Consider the following 27859-nt stretch of genomic DNA (forward strand, 5'->3'; position numbering starts at 1 on the left):
TTCATTTAATTTTTTCTGATAAGAAAATCCAAAATTATTAATGTTGAATTTCTCATCATACATTCATCTAAAACCACAGTGGAAAAAAAGTAAACTTTGTAAAGACAGTAAATTGGTTATTTTAGGTGTTTCACAAGTACTTGCTATCTAATCCAGGAACTGCTGGAGATTTCTGCACAGTGCAGAGAATGAGGTGGCCGGGCCGAAGTTGTTGCTGTCGTAATTGTTGAGGTCGTCCCCGTTCCCTTTGAGAGCCCCCTCGGACATCATCTCCACTTTCATGTTGAGGTCCTGATTCTTTCTTTGGAGGTCCACAATCACGGAATTCAGGAAATCAATCTGTGTTCAAGGAGAGCGTGAGACGGTGAGCCATCTGCGGGAGCCATGGGAGCCCGCCACAGAGGAGGCTGGGCCCCGCTTCCAGTCCCCGCCCCAGGGTTGGAGGCAGCCAGAGCTCCCCTTTCCCTTCCTGAGCGCAAGCTCCCGGGTGCCCAGGGAAGACCCCAGGAGGAGATGCTGGTACCCCTTGGTTCCTCTAAGAGCAGGGAGACAAAGACAGACTCACTTCTTTCAAATGAATGGGGCGGGGGGAAATCCCACTTTACAAAAGTAAGCATGACTGTAGGCACAAACATTCATGTTTCACTTGAAAACTGGCGGGCGCATTGGGTCTGAGTGATAGCACAGCGGGAAAGGTGCTTGCCTCGCACGCAGCCAACCCAGGTTTGATCCCTGGCATCCTATTGGGGCCACCGGAGAGCAGCCAGGAGTGATTCATGAGTGCAGAGCCAGGAGGAAGCCTGGAGTATCGCCACGTGTGGCCCCCAAAGAAAGTGTAAATAAAACCAGAAAAACAGACTGATTCTTTTTCTCCCTCAGGGCAAGTTCTGATGGCCAGTCTCTGAGAGTGCCCAGGCCATCCCACACTACAGCCAAGAAACACAGATCTCTCTTCCTCCAGCTGAAACAAAACAAAACAAAACAAAACATGGAAATGTTCAGTTCCCAACAAGCCCATACAGGGTCCACCTGCACAGCCCACGTGCAAAGTTCACTTCAGCCCACTGTTAAGTGCAGAAGTGCAGGAAGTGAGGGTGTGCGGGAACTCCTCAGGGCACTGGGACCCAGATGGTCCCCTTCCTTGGAGAGGATTCAAAGGATAAAGCGCTGCAGACCCGGGTGGGATGGAAGGGGGGTTGGGGAAGGAGAGACATCAAGGAGGCCCCAAGGCTGACTCCTGCTGCAGGCCAGACCCGAGCCTGGTGATGGTAGGTGCGGGCACTGGACTGCAGCCAAGTGTGCAAACCCCGGAGGACCCCACCCAGCTGTCTCCCTCGACAGGAGCAAGAAGCAGGAAGGCGGCCCAGAGGACCAGACTCCCCCAGCTCTGGGCCTAGAGCATGCGCAATGAGGCTGGGACAGCCACATGCTAGTGGGCATTTCCATTTGCGACTGAACCTTCCTGGCAGGGAAGAAGCGCTCCAAAGTGGTGTTCAACTCTGGCAAAGTGAAGATTTGCCAATGTGATGGGAGCGCGAAGCCCAGGTTCTGGGAGAGCAGCAAGAGGAAGGGCATTGGAGGGCTCTGGCAAGGACATGACCCCTTGACTGAAGGGATGTTTCCTTGTCCATGGGGCCTCTCACTCCTTAAGCATCACCTCTTGTGCTGGGAGCGTGTGGGGGTGGGGTTCCGGCAGCATGTGCGAGGCCCCTGGTTCTCATGGGCGCCAGGGGAGCACAGCCCCTCCTTCCTCAGCTTCCCTCTTTTTGGCTTCTGTTATTTTAATGAACCAATTAATTTGGGGAGGGGGCTTTTTGGGTCACAATCCGGCGTTGCTCAGGAGTGACTCCAGGCTCTGCACCCAGGAAGTACTCCTGGCGGTGCTTCGGGGACCATATGGGATGCCGGGGATGGAACCTGGGTTGGCCATGTGCAAGGCCAACAGCCTACCTGCTATGCTATTGCTCTGGCATCATTCTCGGATATTTTAAATGGTAGATATTCCCTGACTCTTTTGAAGCATACACGCATATATACATATATACATGTCTGTGTATGTATACATGCTTATCTAGAACCTTTGTGGGTAGTCAGTTTGGTTTGTTTGGGGGCCACACCCGGTGGGGTAGGGACTAAACCCTAGCTCTGTGCTCAGGGATCACTCCTGGCTAGGGTGGAACAGCTCAGGCTGTCAGCAGTCACTCGAGCCCAGGAAAGTGTGGCTGTGAGGTCAGAGGGCACTGGCTCACCTAGCACTGCACTCAGGAATTACTCCTGGCGGTGCTCAGGGGACCATATGGGATGCCAGGGATTGAACCTGGGAATTCGGTGTGTAAGTCAAACGCCCTCCCCGCTGTGCTATCACTATGGCCCAGGATATGGTTTCTCTCAGGGCTGAGGCCGGGCCTACACAGCCCTGGTCACTACCATCACCCACCTTACTCTGCATCATCGCGTTGGTGTTCCTGGTGTCCTCCAGGGAGACCAGGGCCTGTAGGGACGCCTCCCGCTCGGCCAGCAGCTCGGTCTGCTGCGCCTCCAGCAGCGCCTGGTCTTTCAGCAGCCAGTGCAGCTGCCGCTGGAGCTTAGTGGCCTTCTGGCCCAGCAGCTCCTTCTCGGCGCCAAGGCTGTTCAGCTGCTCACGCAGGGCCGACTCCACGCGGGCGGCCTCCTCCTTCTCAGCCTTTAGCTCCTCGATCTCTTGCACCAGCGACTTCTGATCCCGAGCCAGCTCCTCGTAGGAGCACTGCAGCTTCTGGATGATGTTGTCCTTGTCCTTGGCCAGGGATAGGTTCTCCAGAACCAGCTTCTTGACATGCTCCTCCAGCTGGCCCCTCTCCTCCAGGCCCTTCTTGCACTCGGCCACCAGGCTGCTCTTGCTCATCTGCAGCTCCTCCACCAGGGCCTGCAGCCCCAGCTTGGCGACCTGCAGTGCGTCCTTCTCCGCGCCCACCCTCTGGAGCTCCTCCTGCACCGCCCTGCCCTCTTCCAGCACTTTCTCTTTCTCCGCCTCGAGGGCTTCTCGGTCCAGCCGCTCCTGCTGGCAGAGCTTCTCCGCGGCCCACCTGGCCTCGATGACCTTCTCCTTATCCAAGCGAATCGCTTGGTTCAACAGCCAGAGCTTCCTCTGCTCTTCCCGCAGCGAAGAGTTTTTGGCCTCCGCTTCTCTGAGTTGCAATTGAAACCACCCTCTCTCGGACTTCAGACAGAGCTTCTCCTTCGCCAGCAATTCATTCTCTGACCTCAGAGCCCTGCGATCCTCTGACATCAGCTCCATCTCTTCTTTGGCCGAGCTTAATAAGCAAGTTAAGGACTGCAGAAACAAAAAGCGGGGAAGAATGGAAACAAGAATGAGATCAAGTGGGCACAAGCAAGCCAAGCACTTCATGTGGCCTAAATACCAGAAATGAAAATGGCAGAGTAGTCTTACCTGCACACGCGTGTATACGCGCACGTGCACACACTCACACACACACACACGCACACACACGCAGGATGGAGAGGCTCAAACACAGTTAGGTTCTTAGGGTCAACATAACTACCTGCCTATTTTGTGGATGGGGGCCCCACACCTGCTGGTGTTCGGGTCTCGCTCAGGGTTCTGTGCTCAGGGATCACTGCTGGCAGGGCCGGAGGACCATACGGGATGCTGGGGATCAACCCCGGGTTGGCCGAGTACAAGGCAGTACCCTACCCATTCTACTATCAGCCGATTTGATTTTTGAAATGCCGTCTGAAATGTTTCCTGACAGCTCCCCGGAAGGTGTAAGTACAGTTGGATCTTGACATTGGGGCATAAGATTTTTCCCCCCACTTCAATTCTTCTATTATAAAATCCATCACTCTGTCCTAGAAGGGATGCATTCAAAAACTAGTTTTCAATACAATTCAAAGAACTACAAAAAGTATTTTGTTTTGGAACTTTGTGCAGGAGGGGAAGGGAAAAGCAACCACTGCTTGTCAAACGATTTTCACAGGGACAAACAGAGGCAGGAAATGGACTTAGTCCCAAAAGTTATCCACTTTATAGAAAATCCAGACGAATCCACCAAGCTTTGGAGACTGAAGCCAACAGTTTTTGCTTGCCAAACACAGTAACAAGTCTCAAAATGGAGACATTAGTGGGCCCGCTCGAGCCAATCGATGAGCAATGGGAGGGCAGTGTTTGCAGTCATTTGGGAGGGTCCGAGGGGCTCCAGGAGGACTGGCCGCACACGGGTCAGGGTCTCCCTCACCTGCTCTCCCTGCCCGGCAGCAACGGGTTGTGTGTTTTCAGTTCTGAGTCTCAATGCACACCACAGTTGAACCGCCATGTACTTTCCAGAACTTTCTGCAGCAAGGGCTATCTTCTCTGTCCAGCTCAGCAGTCATGAGCCGCAGCAGGCTACTGGCATGTGCTGGGAAGCTGACCGCTGACGGCCATGTTACCGGAATGGGACTGACCTGAGCATGCACACGACGCTGCTGGCCACAGAACTGGGCCGTGCACGTGGTCCAGAGAGGAGACGTAGCCCTGGCTGTGGTGCGTGGTTGAAAGAGGCCGGGCACCAACACACACACAGGCCACGGCCGCCACTCAGCAGCCCTGGTTTCCTCTGATGTAACCCCGCTTCCGTTTTCTTTCCATTGGCTTATAGATATGTATACACACATATACATACAAGCACATATATGTATACGCATACACATTAATATATAAACTATACATGATATAAAGCATGTAAAACTAAAAATGTATCCAAATACGTACATATGTATTCAAATGCACTTGTTGTATGTATATAAAGATGGACACATAGGTACATGTTATGTATACATTCTTTTCCTTTTTGTTTTGGGGTTCACACCCGGAGAGGTCACGGCTTCCTCCTGGCTGCTTGGGGGACCATGGGGGATGCTGGGGATCCCCAGTGGGTCACGTGCACAGCAAGTGCCCTCTTGCTGCACTAGTTCCAGCCGCTCTATTTCTCTCCACTGAGCCTCAAACCTTAACATTTCTCTGATACACACTAAAAAATGCCTTTGAGCAATCAAGTGAAAACACGAAGGCCTGAACTTACTGAACAAGCTCAAAACAAAACGGAAAACCCAAGCTGGGGTCCCTGGGCTTCCGCATGCTCTGCCGGGGGCCCCGGGAGCAACCCCCTTCCTGCTCTCACAGCCGCCGCCAGGTGGGGGAAGTGTCTGCGGATGCAGGCCGAGGCCCCCCAACAGAGCCCGACCCCGAGACGGCCGCCATCAGCCGCGGTGCTGCCCTGCGCCCACCCACCTTGGCCTTATCGGCTTGCGACTTCAGCTCGGCCACCTGTCGCAGCAGGCTCCCGTTCTCCGCCTCCGCTGCCTGCAGCTTCTCCTCCGCCTGCAGCAGCAGCTTCTGCAGGGCCTGCAGCGCCTCCTCGTACTGCCCCTGGCTCTCCACGCTGGCCTTGGTGTGCTCGGCCTGCAGAGCCTGGCACTGGCTGCGGCTCACGTCCACCTTCTCCTCCTGCGGGGAGCCAGGGGCCACCGTCAGCCGCCGGCCCCCTGCCCGCTTCCAGCACACACGCACACACATGAGCACACACACACACACAACGCAAACACACAAACATACACACCCGCACACACACGGCCCCTCTGCTCTGCTCACCAGCATGCACACAAAAAACACACATGCACACTCACACGCGCGCACACACACGGCCCCTCAGCTCGGCCGCTTTCGTTCAAGTTCTCCTGAAGACTACGAAGCGCTAGCCCCTTCCCCTGCAGCTCTTCGGCCAGGCTATCGGCCTACCAGAGTCACAAGGATGGAGTGAATGGACCAAGGAGACAAACAGGAATGGGAAGGGGAAAACAAAACAGAAAACACGTATGAGAAGCCCATGACCCAACACAACCCCGAAGAACAGAGGCGTGAGGTGAGTGTGATTGCCTGAAGCTCGTGAAGCCAAGGCCTTGGCGCCGGCAGTTCTGGTGATAACTGTCTAGTGGTTATTGAAACAGCCCAAACAGAGGCGTTTTCTAGACCTAACTTTGGAGTGACCAGAAAATAAGAAAGCCTTTGAGAAAGACTGACTTTCCAGGGGCGAGGAGACGGCACAAAGGACTGGAGTATACACCAGGCCCGAGTTGGAACTGCAGCACCAATGGGGGAAGTAAGCAAGGGAGGAGGGAGGCTAAGCATAGGAAAGAGGGAGGGAGGAAACAGGGAAGAAAGGGAAAGGGAGGGGAGGAAGGGAAGAAAAGGTTATCTTTTTTTTTTTCTCTTTTGTCCTTTTAGGTCACCCTAAGTGCTCAGGAATTTCTCCTTGGCAGTAACCCGGCCAGCTCACCGAGAGTATCTCGCCTGCACGGCAAAGCCTTCCAAGCTCCCCGTGACGTATTCGATATGACAAACACAGTAACAAGTGTCACAATGGAGACGCTACTGGGTCCGCTTGAGCTAATCGATAAACAACGGGAGGACAGTGACAATGACAGTGACCCTATGGGATGATGGAGATCGAACCCACGTGGGCCGCATGCAAGGCAAATGCCCTTCCCATTGTACTATCATTCCGGCCCCCAAGATTTACTTTCTTGTAGTTTCTTTTCTGTGACTTTAAAAGTTTGAGGGGTTTCAATATGAAATTTAAAATGAAGACCCTCTAATACACTAGACAGCAGTCACCAGAACTTGACGTTTGTTACATCTTGATGCGAACAAGTGGGTCAGCTATCCCCTGCTGTGTCCTAGGAATTGATTCCATTTGTTTCAGCCGGTGTTTCTGGAATGCCAGCCAAGGAGTCCTGATTCCTGAGAGGAACTCCCGGGGGTCTCAGGGCCCTTCTGTTATGTCTGTCAGTCCTGTCTAGAAAGCCCACAGCCCTTCCATCTTGGCCAACAGAGAAGTTTCTCCAACAAAGTGCCCAGCGTGGGGGGCGCTGGGGGTGAGGGAGCGTCCCTGACACGACAATCCTATAGGAGGAAAAGGGCATCTCTCGAGGGAACTTGGTGAGAACTGCAGCTTCCTCGGCTTGGCCCAGATCTCACTGTCTCGTCCTTCCCCAGGGTCAGGGCTACCATGAGAGTCCATGCCCATGGCCAGCAGAGGGCCATGCGGGAAGGCGGACTTGGCCCAAGCACCCCTTAGAGGCTGAAAGGGATGAAATCTCTGCAGGGCTGGGTGGGGGCTTGTGCTGCAGGGAGGGAGGGGCTGGCAATGAGAAATACCAAGATGGGCCACGTTACCAGCCCTGAGGGAGCTCAGAGGCTCAGAGGCATCGAGCACCAGCTGGGAACTGAGGCGCCCCGGGGAGAGGAGGGCAAAGCCCGTCACACGAGCAGGTGGTCAGCAAGGACAGGGAAAGAGCCTCGCGGCCTGACTCGAGTCCAAGTGTCTGGGCGAACTCGGCGAGTATGCAGCGGGCCCAAGGGGCGGGGGCAGAGTTTGCTCTGGGGGCTCCTATCTTGTTTTCTCACTGGCCTCGTGAAGAATTCTCTGTTTCAGAAAGGCCCCAGACGGGCCCGATTAGCCGGGGCCATGGCTAGCACAGCATCCGGATGCTGGGAACCAATGACAGCCCCAGAATCGTGCCGACACCTTCTCAGTCCCCTCAGAGGGAACCGCACGGGACGTGACCGGGAGACCTGTCAGCACCAAGCCGGAACACGGCGGTGAACAGACTGACACACAGCATGCAGGGAGCGAGCGTGGAAGTGGGCAAGGGCGCCCGAGTACCAACCTGCAGCTCTCGGCCCGCTTTGCATTCTCTAACTCCTGAATCTGCCGCTCAGCCACCTGGAGCTGCTGCCTGAGCTTCTCCATTCCCAATTGACCTTCGGAACTGGCCTTCCAGAGCCCATCGAGCTGCAAGAGCTTCTGCTGGGTGGCCTCCAGCTGTGCCGTGGCATTGGCCAGGGCCTGGGCTTGCTGACTACACACGGCCCGCGACCCGTCCAGGTGCTTTACCTTCATCTCCGCCTCCTGCAGCTTGTTCAGGGCGTCCTCCATCTCCACCAGGTGCTGGTCCTCGATCTGCTCGAGCTTGGCCCGTGCGGCCTCCAGGCTGTTCTTCTGCTCCTGGGCTGTCCTGAACAGCCGCGACCTGAGCGTCTGCAGCTCGGAGGCATGCGCTGCACGCTCAGCCGCCTGCTGGGCCTTCAGGCTCTCCACCTCCTGCTGGTACTCGAACTGTAGCCTCTCGATCTGCATCTTGAGCTCGGCCAGCTCGGCCGCCTCGGCGCCCACGCCCTGGCTCACGGATGCCTTCGGCTTGCCCATGGCCTGTTGGTGCGGGGCGATGGCCGTCTCCAGCTTGGACTTCCACAGGGCGATCACGTCCGCATTCTCCTTGTTGGCATGGTCCAGCTTGGTCCTCAGGCACTCGTTCTCATTGGCAAGCTTCTCAGAGGCCGCCTGCAGGGCCTTTACCTCCTTCTGGTGGGAAAACAAAATTTCCATGAACTTAAAACAGGCAGGAACAGAAGCAGAAATAGAAATTTTTTTTTCCAAACTGACTCTTTGCTTTTTCTTGTTTTAAGGAAAAGCTTCCAAAAAATGGGGTTCTAAAGGACTTGATTTGTGCTGCTCGACTGAAAATCAAAGCTGAGGCAAAGGCATAGACCCGACTGTCAGAACGAGAGAAAAACGCTCATCAAGAGCAGCCTCCAGCCCCAAGGAGCAGAGATGTGTCAGCCCGGCCCTGCCAGGTGCATGACCCCAGGTATCCCTGTCTGATTCGGAGTCTCCAGCAGAAGTGGTCCCGGCGGGGTCGGCCAGGCCGCCCCGCATCCTTGCCTGCACCCTGCAAGCCTCTGGGACCTGCCCGGGCTTTACCTCCAGGTTGCCTTTGGTGATGGACTCCTCCTCGACTCGGAACTGGAGGTCTTCCACTTTCCTGTGGGGGAGAGGGAGACGTTGTGAGGGGCGTCACTGCTGCCCCCCATGAGGGCCACCATCTTGTAGATGCGCCTGACCCAGCCCCCGGCTCCACACACAGGAGGGCTGAGAGAGTCGGGGAGGGCCAGAGCGAGAGTACAGCAGGCAGGGCGTTTGTCTTGCACGTGGCCGACCCGGGTTCAATTCCCAGCATACCACTATGGACCCCAGAGCAATGCCTGGAGTAATTCCTGAGTGCTGAGGCAGGAGTAACCCCTGAGCATTGCTAGGTTGACCCAAAAAGAAAAAAAAAGAAAGTCAGCGAGTCCCCTCAGCTTCGAACACTGGGTGGGACCCACAGGCTACAGGAGGAAGCTAGGCCGAGCAAACGCCAGGTGCAGTGTCATATCAACCCTTTCTGCCTCGCAGCTAACAGAGGTGGTTAAAAACTGACCCGCGGCGCATGCCAGTCCCTCGCAGCCAGCGCCTGTCCCCACATTGGGACAACAACTGAGCCCCTAAGGGAGAAGCAGCCAACGACTCGGGGGCAGGGGCGGGCGGAGGGGCTCCCAGGGGACGTGTCGAGTCGGCATGTGGAGCTGAGGAGCTGAGCCAGGCACTGGCAGTGCCCCTGGGCACCACACTGCCGGGAGCCCATCTGAAAAGGCAGTCTCGGCTAGCACCCCGTGTCCATCTGTCTGCAGCCAGGCCTGAGCCCCGCGTCCGCCTGTCTGCAGCCCGGTCTGAGCCCCGTGTCTGTCTGTCTGCAGCCTAGTCTGAGCCCTGTCTGTCTGCTGTCGTGCCCCATGGGTACTGTGGGTTTCCTCCCGACTGGGACTTAACCACAGGGATTCCCAGAGGGCCCAACTGGGTTAGGACAGTTCCTTGCCACCCAGCACAGGCCTCCTGAATACCAGGCCAGGTGGACACAGCAGGGAGGGCCGGGGGTGGCTTGGCTCCACTGAGCTCCCCCCCGCAGCCCTCCCGGTGAGGCCGTGCTCAGACTGGGCACCCGTTGGTTTCTGGTTCTCACAGCCCTGGAAGGCCAGGAGTGCCCCACCCGAGGGAGCCCCCAGCTCCGGGCACGGCCTCACCTCTTCTCCTCCTCCAGCTGTTTCAGCAGCTCCACCTTCTCCCAGTCGGTTGCTTCCAACATGGCCCGCAGCTCGTCGTTCTTGGCCTCCAGCTCCAGAATGTGCTGTAGAAGCAACGGTGCGTGAGTGGCCTCGCCTGCCCCCGACAACCCTCTGTGGGCTGGCACCGCCACCTGTCACCGCGGCAAGCTGAACGCATCTCCCACCTAAGCTGCGGTGTTTCTGGAAGGCCAGAGGGGAACCACACCACAAAAGCACCGGCGCGGACAACTCGGCACTCCCTATACCCCCACGGAGCGAGTAGAAGGAGCATGCGATCAAACCACGTGCCGGACGCCACCGCAACGACGGCAGACAGGGACCCACCGCCTCACCCTGCACCGCCTGCACCAAGCTCACGCCCAGCCTCTACCGCAGGCGTCTCTCGGCCCCGGCACTGCTATCTGCACAGACGTCACCTGGTCGTGCCCGCACCGGCCAGGGCCAACTCCTGCTCTATCTCCCCCACGTGGCTTGTGGCCATGGCCACCTCCGCCCGCTCCAGGTCCCGCTCAGCCAGCAGCTTCTCAATGTGCTGCGGCTTCTCCTTCAGCGCCTCCTGGAGGGCGGTGGTGCTGGAGATCTTGTGGGCATAGTGGAGGAAGTTTCTGGCAATTACAAAGGAAAAAGAGACATGAAGGGGATGGGGGCGGCTGACACGGGCATGCACGCGGTGATCCTCGGCAAAGCACATGGAGCAGTGCTGCATCCTTGCATATGGGCCAGCGACTCTTAGCAGAAACGTCTTGAAACCTTCCCGAAGATCCTTGGACGGGACCTGGGCTCCACTGACCTCGGGCCTCGTGGGAATCCAGAGACTCTTCTGCAGAGCCGGAGGCAGCCCCCTCCACAGCCTGCTCTGGCCTGAGCTTTCTTAAGGCTGCGCCCTTGGCTTGATCTTGAGGCCAGCTCTAGCATCTTCAGCCTTGCAGGTCCGTCAGTGTCTCCCTGGGCAGCCTGTCCCTTCTCTCTTCCTCTTCCTTCCAGCTCACCTCGCTCTCCTGGGCACCCGCCCCATGCCTGAATAGCAGTAACCAGAGACTCTAGTCTCTGGGAATGGCCCCGTGCCCCCGAGGGTCACTGGGTGTGACCCTATAAAAGACCCCTGTGCCATCTGCCTTCGAAAATGGGGGATGAGAGGCTAGAATGATAAAGTTGCAGGAAAGGCTCTGGCCTTGCACGCCGCTGACCTGAGTTGGATAACAGGTACCCACCGCAGAGGGTCCCGAGCCCACCAGGAGTGACTCCGGAGTGCAGAGTCCGGAGTAAGTCCTGAATATTGCTGGGGCATGGCCAAAGTCCAGGGAAAAATAAGGAAAAAGTGGTGGGTGAGAATGTGTGAGGGCTCACGCCCAGCGAGCAGGACAGCAAGGGCAGCTCAGGGAAAGACCAAGCACAAAGGGAAGGAGAGAAGAGGCAAAGACAGTGAGGAGGGGAGGGGAGTGGGCTGAAGGGCTGCGGGGACCGGGGGTCCTGTCCGTTCTATCCTGGGCTCGTGGTCGCTCATGGTCGCTCTGCAGACCCAGATCCCTCTCTGCACAACGGCCCCTGCAGGAGGGGACAAGGCGGGACCTGATCTTCATTTTTCGGGCACACGGTGGCGGGGGCTGCGGCAAGGGTGGCCAGGACTTCCGCTCCTGCCCGGCCATCCCTGTTCTATCGCCCTGCTGCGGTCCAGCCGCAGGTTCTCTTGCTGCTTCCCCGTATCGTCTGAGCTGCTGCCAAACGCCTCCTGACCGACGGGCCCAACAGGGCCCAGTCTGTCCTCTGCTGCTTTGCCTGCTGGGAGCTCTCGAGCCACCTGGTATTGTCCGGAGAGCAGGATCATCCTTGCCTCTGCGTAAGGACCTGGCCGTGATTTCCCGATACACTTAAAGTATATCTGGTCCGATTAAATGCCGTCCCCAGGGCCAAAGAGTCTGTTGGGGGGGGTGGGGGAAGGTGCTTGCAGAGGTTCAAGATCCAGCACCATCAGGAGTGACCCCACCCCCCAAGCAGAGAGCCAGGAATAAGCCCTGAGCACCCCTGGGTGTGGCTCCAAAACAAAATAATAACTAAAATTTCTAGGAGCACACGAGCTCTCGGGCCAGCCATGTGCAGTGCTCCCGGGAACTGCAGTCAACTCGGATTTCAAGGGGTGGCTGGGAAGAGCTTGGCAGCCTTGGGGGTCTAACACCAAGACCCGGGCTCAACCCCCCTCCACCGGGAGTAGCCCCCAAGCACCACGCCTGGAGTCCCTGAGCACTGCCATGTGAATCCCAAAGAGCAAAAATAAAAACTAGGAGAGGCGGGCAGCGGTGTTCCCTGAGCCTCCTGACCTGAGCGGGAGGGGCAGGCCAGACGCATGTGCTTCCTGGGCCCGAGACAGCTCCCTGAGGAAACCAGCACAGGAGCGCTGGGCTTCTTTCAGCCAACCATGGAGACGAGACTGTGAGGTTCAGGCGCCGGAGCAGGGAGAAAGCAGCACCCCTGGCATGGGGGGAGGCGCGCGCTGAGGGGCTGGGCAAGGTCGGGGCCACGAGCTGAACTCAGGATGCTGATGCCAAAGCCTCTGCCCGGCGCATGTGTGTAAGGCCCCAGGCTCCATCCCAGCAAGGCCAGACCCTCTGTGGGAGCCTGGTACCTCAGAAGAGCAACTCAGCCAACAGATGAACCCGGGAGGCCTCCACAGGTCACGCACGGACCTGTGTGCATGTATGTATGTGTGCATGTATGTTCCAGTGGGCATGTCTACACGCACCTGTGTGCAAGTGAGCGTTGTGTTTATGCATGTATGTGCCTGTGTGTGTATACCCATAAGCCTGTGTATATACGGTATGCACTACGTGTACATGTATGAGTGACTGTGTGTATGAACGCTTGTGTGTGCACTTATGGAATTATGTTGTCGAGGTATACTTCCGTGAAGTCACACAGAATCTTTTTATATTCCTGTCATAGACGCTAACGGTGATGTTCAGTTTAGGAGTGAGCTCCACCCTGCATAAAGATATGCAATGCAGGGGCCAAAGAGCTGGAGAGCGAAGCCCCAGTGCTGCCCAGGCTCAATCCCGGAGGCCCGCCAGGAATAATCCCGAGCACAGAGGTGGGAGAAAGCCCTGAGCTCTGCCAAGTGTGACCCCAAAAGAGAACAAAACAAGACAGCGTGGGGAGGCTGGAGATACGTCTCAGGCGTAGGGTTCTTGCTTGGAGGTGGGAGGCCCCGGCACAACCCCAGCACTGCAAACGGCCCCTTGAAGCACTGTAGGGTATGGCCCACAGTCAAGCAGAAAAACAAAACCAAGCAAGACAGGACTGGCCCCAGGCCTGTGCCCACGGCGCGTGGCCTCCTGGCTCCCGTTCCCGTGACATCTGTTTTGTATCTTCTGTTGCACACACACTCACTCCCTCCTCTTCCGTATCGAAGGTCAATGCACGGAGCAGAGGCGGCGGCAGGAAGCGCAGCCCCCAGCAAAGCCAGCCCCCCCGGGACACCCTCTCCATCGTGGGCCCGTTTCCCTGTGGACAATATCTCAGGATACCCTTGCATATTCGGACACACTTTAGTGTTTATGACTCAGATAGACGTGAGGGGAGAAGCCACGAGGCCCCAGCTTTGACTTGCGGCCCCGCAATGGACAGAAGTCCAGGCCACTCTGCATGTCGACAGGGGTGCAGAGGGACAGGAGGGAGCAGGGAGAGACAGAGAGAGCAAAGAAGAAGACGAAGCGCCAAGCGTTCCCCAGAGTCTCTGGGCCCTGCTCTGACCCTCAGCGCCCCCTTCAGCTACCCCACTTCATCCCTAAGGTGGCCTGAGGCCAGAGAGGAGCCCTGAGCACCCCAGGAAAGGCCCATCCCTGCTCCTGTCACTGGTGGTGGCTGGGAAGCCACTCGCCTGCCACCCGGAGCTGCTCAGCCCACGTGCTCCTGCTCCGCCTCTCGCCCCTGGGACTGTGGGAGTCTGTGGGGGCCCGAGCACCCCGCAGTGGTAGGGGGCTGCTTACTAGTCCCGTGCGGCCGGATCTGCTGCTCTCGAATGAGGCCCCGGAGCTGACGGAGCTGAACGAGGAGGCCGAAGGGCTGCGCTTCAGGCTGGCGGGGGTGGTGGCCATCACACGCCTCACGGCGGCCACCTTGCCCTTGGCCGGCGTCGTGGACGGGAAGCCGATCTTGGTGACTTTGTGAATGGGAGCAAACAAGCCATACTTGGGCTGACACTGGAAGTACCTGCGGACAACGAGGAGGGGGGGACAAAAACACCTTCGGCAAGAGACACAAGCGCCGACCCAGAAGTCCACTGAGTCCCACAGTCTCACACCCCCACAAACGAACACGCTCCCACAGCCCCACATGCCCACACACTCACATCCCGACAAACACACTCACACACACACCCCAACCAACACTCCCACATTTCCACAGCGCCACGCTCACACTCACTCCCCAACAAACTTCATACCCTCCACCAGCCCACACTCACAACCCAACAAACACACACACCCTAACCAACACTCCCACACATAAACACCACAACCAACACACACTTACACTCACACCCCAACCAACACTCCCACACTTCCACACTCTCACAGCCCAACAAACACACTCACCCCCAACCAACACTCCCATACTCTCACACTCCCACCCATCAAACACACACACTCACACCCCAACAGACACTCCCACATGTCCACAGCCCCTCACTCACACACACTCACTCCCCAGAAACACTCATACTCACACCCAAACAAACACACACTCACACTCACACCCCAGCCAACACTCCCACACACCCACAGCCCCACAGTCTCACACACGCACACCCCAACCAACATTTGCACACTCTCAAACCAACACTGACACGCTCTTCACTCCCCCACAAACACGCTCACACCCCCACCAACACTCTCATGCCCACGCCCCCACCAACACTCAAAGCCCCACACTCACACGCTCACATACACACTCCCTCATACATTCACACCCACACTCTCTCCCACGCCGCCCACCCCCACCACGCAAACCAAGGGCAATTCCAAGCAGCCTCCCCGGCATCTGAAGGGCGACAGCAGGCCCGAGGGGTTCCTGTGGCCAGAGCACAGCTGCATGTGGGAGCCCTGGGCTGTCCCCACATCCCTGCAGGGTCCCCGAGTGCCACTGGAAGTGGCCCCGCCTAAGAACCAAGTGAAGTGGCCTGCAGTCCCCTCAGCGCCTCCCGGGCACCGTGCATGGCCCCAGGCTGTCTGGGGGGGCAGGGGGACCCACCTCGTTCCGGCCACGGCACCATCGTTCTTGCCCAGTGGCTTGTCCAGCTCTACGCCGCACCAATCCCCCTTGGCGAAGTCCGTCTCCCCGAGGAAGCGCACCACACCGGCCTCCATGCCTCCCACCTGCCGGAGGGATGAAGGGACATGGGTCAGGCACCCTGGACTGCGCACAGTGCCCCCACCCCCGCAAACGAACATTCTGGCTTCAGAGTCGGGATTTCCTGAAGAAACCCCAAAGGTTAAGGTGCCATTTCCCCCCGCAACCCCTACAGGGTGAGCAGACGCTGCTGCTCAGTGTCCATGCAAGGCAGCGACATTCACACCCACTCGCTGTCATCGGTGGCCTGGCTGACCACACCCCCGGGAATCTCTGACCCAGGCCAGCCACCTGGTGTGGCGAGGGGGTCGCTGCCCCTTGGGTGTGGGAGCGGAGCACTGGCAACCCCACCGCTGGAGAACAATTAAGCCAGAAACCAGCAAAAGGAAAATGACTGTTCTCGTATCTTAGCAGAGTTCGATCTTCCAGTTCTCCTTCACTATGCCTTGGCTTGACGCTTGGCTCCCGGGACACAGAGCAAAACAGAATCACAGTGCTGGACACTGACAGGAATGCTGACAAACAGGGCTGGAGCACCGGGGGAAGGGTGCTTTGTGTGCGACCACCCTGTGACGCCCCAAGCAAAAACATCGAAAACCAGAGAAATAGAACCGATTTCCAACTTTGTTCATTGGTTTGTTTTTGAGTCACATTCAGAGTGCTCAGGGCTTACTCTTGGCTTGGTGCTCACGGATCACTCCGGGATGTGCTTGGGGGACTGTACATGGGACCAAGACTTAAACCCCGGGTCAGAGGCGTGCAAAGCATGACCCCTCCCCACGGCATGACCCCTCCACCCTGTTTTGGCTAAACTGGTAAACTGGCAGCATCCCCGCACGCATCCATCACGCTGGAAACTGCAGGACCAGGCGTCCCGGCTGCTCGTGCTTCCACCCAAACCGCGAGTCTGGAGGAGCTGATGAACCAGACAGGTTGATGGACAGCCACCCGCGACCGCTGCCCTTGGCACTCACCAGCACCTGGTCCCCGAGCTTCAGCTCCCGCTCCCCTTTCTTGAGGGAGCCGGCCTCAGAGAGGTTGGAGATGGACTCGCTGGCTGTCCTGGTCAGGCTGCTGATGTGAGGGGTGGCCGGTGACTCCTTCGCGGGGGACTGGGGCACCTTCGTGGTGCCGGCAGGGGCCGGGGAGGCCGACAGGGGCGGGGTGGCCCAGGCGGCAGGCGCTGGCTGCCGGCAGTTGGTCTCATCGTCCGCCTGGAAGCTCCTACTCAGCTTGGACGGCCGGGTGAAGATGCCCTTCAGCGGCTCACACTGGAAGTAGCGCACACCCGCCACCGAGCCATTGTTCTTGCCGATGGGCTCATCCAAGACGATCCCGGCCCACTGACCAGGGGCAAACTGGGTCTCCCCGAGGAACTGGATGAATCCAGGCTTGTTCCCGTTCACCCAGACTCGTTCCCCGACCTGGAAGTCGCCCACAAACTCCTCCTGCATCTCCGAGGAGGGGGCGCTGGGGGTTTTCTCCCCAGGCACGGTCTTCTCAACGGGAGCAGCCGCTGGAACAGCAGAAAGGGTCAAAAGGGTCAGACGGGACAGGAAGGGCCTGTGCAGGTCCAGTTAAAGTGTGGTTGGGGGAGAGGGACACCCAGCAGTGCTCGGGATACTCCCAGCCAATGACGGGGGCTGCTTGTGGTGAAGCCTGGCCAGGCCTGCCGTGAAGGGGATGTGCTCACCAACCACAGCATCCCAGGCCGGAGTCATACTTTGGGCAGCTCAGGGGAAATCTTTGGACACACCCCGTGATGCTACGGACCAAGCCAGGTGAAAGCTGGAACCAAGTGTCTTATTTCTGCTGTATCCACTGGCCCATTTGTTTTTCTTGGGGGGGGGGAGCACCCCAGCCAGTGCTCAGGGCCTATTTCTGGTTCTCCGTTCAGGGTTACTCATGGTGAGGTTGAGGGTGGAGAGTCACATGGGGTGCCAGTTGCCCTCCCCACTGTACTGTGACTTTGGCCGGCAATGAGGCCCTCTAGTCCAGGTGAGTCCACCTCCCTAAGCCTGTCCCCAAGCCCGGGCAAGGGAGCTAGCAGTTAGAAGGGAGCGGGTTGGTCGCCTCAGCTGTCACCGGTTGCCGTGACACTAAACTCACAGAACGTGACACTCGTGTGTGAGAGCTGTCCCCAGAGCCACGAACGTGTCTACAGCTCAGCAAGTCCTTCCCGGGCGAGGACTCGGGATGGGGTTCCCGGGTAGGAATGAGTCTCCCCTGGCCTGGGCTGAGCGCACTTACTGGCCGAGGGTGCCTTCACGGCCCAGCTCCCATGCTTGAGGATCTTGGTGGGAGCCTTCAGCCCGCTGGGCCTCAGCAGACTCATGGTCAGGCGGTCAGACGCTGCCGCGGCCACTACCAGGCGCCGACCATCGAGCCCACTGTGGGGCCTTCTGAGGCACACTCGTTCTCAGGACTAAATCTCTGAGGAGCAGAGGAGAGAGTCTGTCTCAGGTGAGCGACCACAGCAGCTTCCGGAGCCCAGAGAGCTGCCAGTCTGGCACTCGCCACCCCGAGTGCGACCCCCAGTATCCCGCACAGCCCCCTGAGCCCACCAAGTGTCATTCCTGCGCAAAAACTCAATCCAAAACAGACAAACAAACAACTGCCGATTCGGGGCCAGAGAGCAGAGGGGACAGGTACTTGCCCTGCTGGCAGCTGACCTTCACACCCTCCCTGGCATCATTCCCACCACCAAACACATTCAGGAGCCAGAAATCATCCCTGAGCACCGCGAGTGTCACTGACCACCTCCCCGTCCAGACACTGACTAGCCGGGAGGCGACTCAGCAGTGATGGCTGGTCTTGTGTGTGCGTGTGTGCGTATGTGTGTGTGTGAGAGGCCCGGGGTTACACGTAGAAGCTAAGGCAAGCAACAGGCACACTTTTTTCTATGGGCTGAGAACTGCCTGGGAAAAGGGCCCAGCAAGACTGCGCCAAACGGGGGCTGGAGAGCGATAGCACAGTGGGAAGGGCATTTGCCTTGCACGCAGCCGACCCAGGTTCGATTCCCAGCATCCCATATGGTCCTCTAAGCACTGCCAGGAGTGATTCCCGAGTGCAGACCCAAGAGTAAACCCTGTGCATCACCAGGTGTGACCCAAAAAGAAAAAAAAAATTGTGCCAAAGGGGAGCGAAGTAGGTTTCGGCCTTTCCTTCGTTCCTTGTGATGCTGCCTAGGTTGGATAACCACAAGCCAGTATTAACTCCATTTCTTAACCCACAGAACTGAGGCAGACAGGTAGATGGGGGAAGCGTCCCCATGGCAATGGAACTCTGAGGAAGTCAACAAAACTTCATGGCCACCAAAAGACCATCTGAGGGCACGGGACCCAAAGTCTGGTCAAAATTAACCCACATTAGGAGGCCCAGAGCAGGCTGGACCCCCGAGGGAATAGGAACAAAGGCCAGGGAAGGAATTTCTAAGAGGACCATGGACCACTCAACTCTACCCCGTTGGCAACCACCCTAGCAACGGACTCTAGGTAGCTAGAAACTCCCACAAGAGGCAGCCTGGGGAAAACCCTAGATTAGCCACCTTGAACCAAGGGAGGGCGTTCATGTGTGCCCGAGCCCAGGTACTGCTCTTGCCTACGAGGTTGGTCGTGTCACGGGCTTCTCCCCTCCTGAGGTGTGGACTTTCGGACCGAATGCAACCTAGCAACATAACATGTTCAGTGGCTTTCTGCACCTCTGGAGAAGCCTCACTCTCTGTCAAGCGTGTTACTCCCTCCCTCCTTCCCCTTCCTAAAGGCCTCCAAATAAATTGTTTCTGCTTCATGCTCATCTCCTGAAATGCCTTTCTGTAAGAAGGACAAAGGCCCGGGGGCCTGAGGAGGTCGAGGATCGACTCCCTTTCCCTGAAAAGGACAACCCCTCACTCCGGGCCAAGACCCCAGGAAGGCCTAGTGGGCGTCATGGGGCTGGCGGGGCTCATCGCACTCAGCAGTGCCAGCGCTCCAGCCAGTCCCGGGGGAGTGATATCTTCTCCTGTGCTTCTCATCAGTCCCCCATGAGGGCCCACTGACTTCAGAGTCATTCCATATTTCAATAGAGAAGTCCACAAGGGGCAGAGAGGCAGGAGAGTGGGGAGGGCACTTGCCTTATATCCAGTTGTCCTGGGTTCGATCTCCGTCAGCACAGGGACGTTAGCCGGCCAGGGTCACCCCTGGGCACAGCCAGGTATGGCCACCCCACCCCACCCCACCCCCACCCCACCCCCAGCCCACCCCAAAAAAATATATATATAACTAGTAAAAAAACTTAAACTAACTAAAGATTAAAAACTATCATACACTAAAGAACTGTTAGAGAAAAAAGCCGCCCGCACGCGGGCAGAAAGCCCAGAGACTCAGATTCACCTGTGTCACACTGCACTCGCAGCTTCAGTACTGAGCTCTGCCAAACAGGCTCGTGCCAGTCTCGTGGAGAGACTGAAAATGGCAGTTGGAGTCTAGAATGTTCTGAGGTAGAAGTAGAATTCAGCAAGGAGGAGGGCATCATGGGCCCTTCTTAAATGGGCAGGCGCCACCCTTCGTGACGCCAGTGTCTGGCTGAGGCTCCGGAGGGCTGCCCTGCAGATGTCAGCACTACGTGGCCAAGGAGCCTCTGGTCCCTGCGGGGCCCAGTTCTGGACCCCCGGGTGGTTTCAGAAAACTTTTGACAAATGTTTGTCAGTTACAGATCTCCAACTGAGGTCATTCAGCATCCCCCGAGTGGGACCTGGAGCCAGTGACCCTGCCCAGGGCCCTCCTCAGGAACCGGGCCAGGAAATCTGTGAGGGGGGGGGGCAGGCGGGGGCGGGCAGAGCAACAGGGCAGAGGCCCTGAGCCTGACCCTGAGAGCCCTGCTCTCTGTGACCCCAGTGCTGTGAGCAACACCGGCCGCATCGTGTCCAGGGAGTGGCCCAGCCCACTAAGACCTGAGAGCTGTACAGAGGAGTATGGCCTGGCCTGCTCCGGATGGGAGCACAAGCTGAATGAGTGCGGGTCCCCTCGAGGATGAGTGAGCTGGAACTGGGCAGTGGGGGGGAGGTGGGGAGGGCGGAGTGACCTAACCTGGGGGCTGAGGACGGGACACCTGATGGTGCTCAGGGCTGACTCTGATCCAGTCATGGGAGCTCATCCTGGCAGGACCTGGGTGGGAAGGGACGTACAGGGTGGGGTGGGGTCAGCCACAGGCAAGGCAGGCTTTGGCCCTGGGCTACCCTTCCAGGCAAGGATACCTATTTTCTTTCTTTCCTTTTGTTTTTTGGGACACTTGGCAGTGCTCAGGGTTACTCCTGTGTCTGCACTTGGGAATCACTCCTGGCGGTCCTCAGGGGAACTATGGGGTCAGTCATGCACCAGGCAAGCGCCAAGTCTTCATGTCAAGGTGCCCACGAAACACAGTGTGCAACAAGGGACTCTACAGAGAAAGATAGGGCCAGCAAACGCTACTTGAAAATCAATCAATTCTGAAAAAACAGAAAAAAGATGCAAAAGGAGGGGCTGGAGTGAGAGCACAGTGGGGAGGGGTTTGCCTTGCTCACGGCTGACCAAGATTCGATCACCAGTCCTGAGCACTGCCAGGAGTAATTCCTGAGCATCACTGTGACCCAAAAAGCCAAAGAAAAAGAAAAAACAGCGCGAAAGAAAATGTGTTTGAGCCTCACTGTCTCCCTGAGACTTGAGCACTCAGTGCCGTGTGTGAGCCTAGTAGAGTCTCCGGCCTGAACAAGCCCTCATCCCCCCACCCCCATGCTCCTGTGTTTGGACCCTGACCCTAAATCCTGTGATGGGACCACGTGTGTCCATGACAAAGACGCTAGCAGGCTTACGCCCTGGAACGTCCCTGCTTCACACAGGCGTGGCACACGGGTCCTGGCCTGCTAGCGGCCGGCAGTGATTCGGCAGGAAGCAGAAGTGTGAGCCTGAACGTGGGTCAAGTCCGTTCCTTCAGCTTGGAGGGGAGGAATGTACGAGAGGGGGTTTTGAGCACTGCCTCACAAGTTGGAGGTCGTGAGTCCAAGCCCCTGGAGTCAACCGTGCACCTGGCACAAAGCCGGCACAAACCCGGCAGCTCTGCTGTCCCAGCACCACGCAGGAAGGGGGGTGACCCCAGGGGGAGGGCCACCGAGAGAGGAGGGGGACACCACAGAAAGGAGGAGTGAACACAGGGCAGGAGTTGAAAGCTGCAGGGCTGGGAACACCGGGCACAGAGCAGCCCAGGGGAGCAGGAGGCCAGGCGGGCGCCCTTGTCACTGGCCACTCGAGGCAGTCGCACAAGCCGTGTGCAGACCCACGAGGCTGACAAGGTGCCAGGGATGGGGAAACCCCAGCAAGGATTTTTCTTTAAGTTTTGGGCCTTGGGGCCAGAAGTCTAGTACAGTGGGGAGGGCATTTGCCTTGCACACAACTGACCCGGGTTCAATCCCGGCATCCCATAGGGACCCCCGAGCACCTCCAGTAGTAATTCCTGAGTGCAGAGCCAGGAGTGACCCCGGAGCACGTCCAAGTGTGACCCAAAAACAAAACTACAGCAGAGCAAGCCGAAGGGCACGGAAGCTCCGAGCCACGGAAATGCCAAGGTTGGTGCCCACTCGCCCCCGCCCCCCGCCAGGCCAGGCCTGCCTGCGATCAAGGTGCCTGAGTGTCTCCAGACAGGATCTGGGTCAGCAAGCCTATCACCGAACTCGACTGGGATTGACTCTGGTTATCTCCTTGACTGGTTATCTTGGGCATCTCAGGGGCCAGCCTCCAATCTCTGTCCTCCCACCTGCCCAGGGAGGAATCAGGTGTCAGCAGGTGGGCCTTGAATAACCCACCTGCCCGTCCAAACACAAAGCGAGCACAAAGGCCAGGCTCGCCCCCAACTCGTAGGACACGACCAAGCTAGGGGCCCCGGAGAGCACTGGGCCCGAGGATGGGTCCCAGAGATCCCCAAATCTCCCTTGATCTACGACCCGGCCCAGCAATCTGCATCAACCACTGGGCCCAAGCTCTTTGCTTTCCTTCTGCTTGCTCAGCGAAACGCAGGGCCTCACACCTGTGTTTGGAGGGGAGGAACTCCAAACTTTTTTTTTTTTTTTTGCTTTTTGGGTCACACCTGGCGATGCGCAAGGGTTATTCCTGGCTCTGCACTCACAGGGGTTACTCCCGGCTCTGCACTCAGGAGTTACTTCTGCTGGCGGTGCTCAGGGGACCATATGGATGCTGGGACTCGAACCCGGGTTGGCCACGTGAAAGGCAAACACCCTACCCGCTGTGCTATCTCTCCAGCCCCGGAACTCCGAACTTTATATAGAAAACAATGTATTTCACAATGCCTTTTCTGCCATTCTGATTGTTGGGGGGTAAATTCTAAGCAATCATGGTGCATCTTTTGTCAAAATAATGAATGTAATCAATGTAGAGAAGAGTTAATTAGAAATCATTTGCCTCATAGGCATTGGGTGGGTGGGAGGTGGGGTATATTGGGGTTCTTGGTGGTGAAAAATGAGTACTGGTGAAGGGTGAAGAAAACGGTGTTTGATCATTGTATGACTGAGACTTAAATCTGAAAGCTTTGTAACTTTTCCCACAGTGATTCAATAAATAAATATAAGAAGAAAGAAAGAAAAAAGAAAGAAAGAAAGAAAGAAAGAAAGAAAGAAAGAAAATTATGGAAAAAAAAGTAAGGTGGAATGTAGGATAACACTGTTCTGTCCTTCCTGCATAACCTCAGGAATAGTTGATAGTTTATTGGACTGAGGAAAAGAGAAAAACACCTTAAGAGGTATCTTGCCCTTGAGCAGTCAGGAAGGGCTTCCTTATGTTGATATGGCTACCTGACTGGGTGGAGTGTCAGCCCAGACTAGAAGGGAGCTGGAGAATCAAAGAGCTGGGCTGAAAGATGGACTAGCAAGAGACTAGCAAGGAGAACTTGTGCTTGAGAGAATCTAGGCCCTCCAGAACATAAATTTCTTCTATGGGATAAACTTCCTTGTAATAAACTGCTACAAAGATCAACCAGTCTGGCCCTCATCTCTTCCTTCATCTGCCCTTGGCCAGCAGCCGTCCCGATGCAGGCCACACACAGTGGCTCTAGGGCACCGAATGCGGGCGGTGAGATAGAGCCGTCCAGAGAGTCCACGAACACACAACCTTCAGCGTGCGTAGTTTTTTACAGCTGGCGTCCCTTGGGCGGGCTCGAGCTACCAATTAAAGGTAAGAATTGCGTTCGGTGCACCCCCACTCTAGAAAGGGAGTGGGAGAATAGGAGTTTTTAGTTTGCTGGTAGTTAGAATCCTAATAGCAATTCCCCACTAAGATGGGATAGATTCTGGGCCTTCCCAAGATCTTTCATAGTGTCTTGAGCCAGACTGAACAGCCCAAGACATTTATGGATTTGATTCAGTGTCTCTCCTGCAAGATAGGGAATCCAGAATTCTACATCTCCAGAGACCAGCTCCGGTCCTGCTTTCAGGTAGTTTATGAAGTTAACCCATGGTTCCCAGATGAAGGGACTCTAGAAACCAAGATTTGGGGAAAAGTTAAGAAAAATGTCTATAAGGCATCTAAGGAAGGGACTAAGATCCCCCTTGAATTCTGGAATACATGGGAGATTGTTGATTCCATTCTCCTGTTTTGGAAAAGCACAGTTGAGGAGGAGGAGAATATTAGCAATAATACGGCCTCAGCTCCTCCCCTACCTAAGTCTCGAAAGGGTTTTTATAGTGAAAATATTTCTCAGGCTGATGAATATAGCTCCACTTCCAATGCATCAGATGAAAGTGATGTGGATTATGAGTCTGCTAGCACTTACTCGGATTATGAGACTGAGAGTAGCTCAGCAAAGCGGCCTACAGACCGCTCGGGACATGCTCCCAATTGCCCAGTCCAGGCTGAGAAGAAGCAGCTTCCATCTTATCGCAGGTTAAGAATGGATTCTCTCAGTCATTTCAAAAAGGCCTGTGCCTCATACGGGCCTACATCTCCGTACTGTAGGGAGTATCTTACAGACTGGAGTAAAAAGGCTTACTGGGTACCTCAAGATTTTCGCATGGTTGCTAAAACGTGCTTAAACCCTTCTCAATACCTGCAGTGGAGGATGTGGTTAAGTGATGAGGCCAAGGCAAAGTTTCAGAGCCTAGGCCAGGCTGGACGGAAATTTTCAGATATTAAACTGACTTGTGAGATGTTAGTAGGTGAAGGGAAATGGCAGGACCCCAAAAGGCAAGTCACTTTGCCTCGTGCTGTTTTTGCTCATATCCGTGACATAGCCCTGCATGCATGGGAGAAGACTGATGCAGATGCAGAATTTAAGGGAAGTTTTACTAAGATTGTCCAGAAGGCCTCAGAAACCTATGCAGATTTCATAGGGAGGTTGATGGAAGCTATTGAAATGCAGGTTAAGTGTAAGGAAGCTCAGGAGCTGTTGACTAAACAATTGGCCTTTGAAAATGCTAATGAGGATTGCCAGGCCATTCTGAGCCCTATCAAAGAGAAGGAAGATGTAATGGGGTATTTGAAAGCATGCAGAAATGTTGGTTCTGTTAAAAGGTGCAGATGAAGGCTTTTGAGGCCTATACTGTACAGAGACAAGCTCAGAAAAGATGTTTTCATTGTGGAAAACCAGGCCATTTTCGTAAGGACTGCAGGGCACCTCCCAAACATACTACTGTGAGAGCACCTCCTGGGCCCTTTCCCAGGTATAAGAGGGGAAACTACTGGGCCAGAGACTGCAGAGCCAGACTTGCACCTCCCGGGCCCTGTCCCAGGTGTAAGAGAGGAAATCAGTGGGCCAGAGATTGTCGCTTCAATTTTGATGCAGCTGTTGACCCCAATTCGGGAAACCTGCAAGGGCACCAGCCCCAGGTCCCGCAGTATCAGGGGATGTTCCCAGCTGCAGCCCCTCTCCCCAGAGTGGAGTTTCAGAGCTCCAATCAGTATAATCCCTGCAGCCAATAATGTCAGGAAGCGCAGCCCTGAATATTCTCTACCCTGATAACGGTTACTATAACCCTTACCCAGTTTTACTACAAATTAAATTCTGGTATAAAGGGACCAATCCCACAAGGCTCTGTAGGTGCTACTTTTGGGGAGAAGCAGTTTGACTTTTAAGAGAATGCTGTGGCTTTAAACACACCACCTCTCCATATTCAGTGGACATATGGCATGTTTAATAAAAAACAAAAAAAGGAGGTATTTTCTCAACTGAATGTAGCAGGGAAACTCCTCATTCGAGAAAAAGGCTATGCTTTTGTTTCAACAGATGATAACCCCACTGAGAAACTTTGGATCCCATTATGTCTCATCAGAAGTTGAATTCATCTGCCTGAGTTGGATCTCAGACTGGCAGAGACTCACAACCCTTCAAATTCCAGCCACAAACCATCTCCAAACTGATTTCAGCTAGAAGTCACAAAGGAAAGGAGAGGAACCTGCATCAGAGGACCTCCAGCAAGGCCTCTAGCTTTTTTAACACATCATGAGTTCACATTAAAGCATTCCTTATACCTCTCTTTTACAGGTTGCGGATTGGACAATGCCAAGCCTCCACATTTTGAATTAACAATACTTTACTTTTACCCCTTTCTTGGAATTCACAGATTCCTGAAGGAGAAAGGAATGACTTTTAACAGGAACACTTTTCATTTCTCTCTAGGCTATCCATCTGTATTGAAGCTTCCCTCTGTCTTTCTACTCACAGGCACGGAGACCAAACCCTGATGGTTAAAGCCTCTGATAACTTTTAAAAAAGTGTTTTTTCTCAAACATAAGCTAGGTTGCACATCTATGACTGCTGATGAACCTGACCGGAGAATGGCTGCATTCCCCTACTGAAGTACTCCTGCCAGAAGTGGTGATGCTCCTGTTCCAGTGCTCCCCGGCTGATCCAGTGCTTCCTGAAATTCATTGGACTCCTAATAGCTGCTCCCCTGGGAATCATTGCTGCAACCACTCCTGATGCTGTTACAGGAACAACTCTTCAGTTTTGATCCAGACACTTTGTTTCTTCAGAATGGGACTAAATGACTCTCATCATTGGTGATTCTAATCACCCCTGGACAGTGCAGGACAATTGAACACTTTACCAGAAGCACTGCTCTAGGTCCAGGATTGGACTGAAATCTTGGTACAACTAATGAGACTGTTCTGTATTTGGAATTGTTCCTTTGTTTCAAATTTTGTGTTTTTGTAAAAAGAAAAAAGGGGAGATGGGTTCAGGTTTATTGGGTTGCTCCCATTACAGTGCTCCCATTTCTCTGTGTTTATTTGTAACTTTCTTTGTGTTCTGTTGACTTGTAAATTATTGTTTTTCTCTTCTCCCTAAGTCCTTTGCATAGTTTATTCAAAGCAGTGTTCTTTTTGTATGGACACAAGAAGACATGCTTTTGTAATGTGACTCTCCTTGATATTTCATTCCTGGGCATCTGCTTTCTCAACTTAAGCCTCAATTGCCCTCACTTCCTAGCACCCCTAAAGGCAAGGTCCCGACGAGGGACTGGATGGACCCAGGGCAAGCCGTAAGCTATGTGCTACCCTGGCATTGAGATGGGCCTGGCCAAGGTGCCATAATGCTTAACTATAAGTTAAGAGCTTGGTCATGGACAAATGCTGTCATGATCCAAAAAGTAATAACTAGATTTGGACCTTGCTAGGGCTAGGAATAATTAATCTGGCCTGAGCACTGTAGTCTGAGTTTGTGGCAAGATGTTCCCAGGAGAGCTGCCCTACAAGTCTCAATGTTATCTCTTACTGTGTCCACACAAAAATAGCTAGTAATTTTTCCTGTTTCAAATTTTGTGTTTTTTTGTAAAAAGAAAAAGTGGGAGATGTAGGATAACACTGTTCTGTCCTTCCTGCACAACCTCAGGAATAGTTGATAGTTTATTGGACTAAGGAAAAGAGAAAAACACCTTAAGAGGTATCTTGCCCTTGAGCAGTCAGGAAGGACTTTCTTATGTTGATATGGCTACCTGACTGGGTGGAGTGTCAGCCCAGACTAGAAGGGAGCTGGAGAATCAAAGAGCTGGGCTGAAAGATGGACTACCAAGAGACTAGCAAGGAGAACTTGTGCTTGAGAGAATCTAGGCCCTCCAGAACATAAATTTCTTCTATGGGATAAATTTCCTTGTAATAAACTGCTACAAAGATCAACCAGTCTGGCCCTCATCTCTTCCTTCATCTGCCCTTGGCCAACAGCCGTCCCGATGCAGGCCACACACAGTGGCTCTAGGGCACCGAACGCGGGCGGTGAGATACAGCCGACCAGAAAGCCCACGAACACACAACCTTCAGCGTGCGTAGTTTTTTACAGTGGAGTTCATGCCCAATTCAATCAGCTAATCAGTGACTGAATAAATAGCAGTACTCCTACATAAAAACACAAACAAACAAACAAAAAACACTGTACCTGTGAGGCGAGTCCATCAGCAGCCTGATGGCGCCTCCACACTTGCAGATACCCCCAAATTGCTGTTGTGCCTTTGACTAGACCCCAAAAACTTGGGGCAAAGTTTACCAAGAAAGTAAACGGCGAAAAGTTAGGTATGTGGGAAACACACCC

At 55.2% G+C, this 27859-nt stretch overlaps 1 protein-coding gene across 1 annotated transcript in view; it reads right to left on the reverse strand.

Annotated features, from left to right (window-relative positions):
• LOC130038923 (CAP-Gly domain-containing linker protein 1-like) overlaps positions 1-27859 on the reverse strand; it is a gene marked incomplete at its 5' end in the record, with an annotated part of 68248 nt that overhangs the window by 36783 nt on the left and 3606 nt on the right. The window contains 8 exons of the mRNA XM_056130713.1: positions 5270-5305; positions 5471-5485; positions 8124-8285; positions 9973-10041; positions 10416-10588; positions 13956-14182; positions 15221-15345; positions 16294-16776. Of these exons, the coding sequence (XP_055986688.1) occupies positions 5270-5305; positions 5471-5485; positions 8124-8285; positions 9973-10041; positions 10416-10588; positions 13956-14182; positions 15221-15345; positions 16294-16776 (1290 nt within the window). The remainder of the gene's footprint in view (positions 1-5269; positions 5306-5470; positions 5486-8123; positions 8286-9972; positions 10042-10415; positions 10589-13955; positions 14183-15220; positions 15346-16293; positions 16777-27859) is intronic.

Source organism: Sorex fumeus, unplaced genomic scaffold (genome assembly GCF_029834395.1).
Source record: "Sorex fumeus unplaced genomic scaffold, SorFum_2.1 ptg000081l, whole genome shotgun sequence".
Lineage (NCBI taxonomy): Eukaryota > Metazoa > Chordata > Mammalia > Eulipotyphla > Soricidae > Sorex > Sorex fumeus.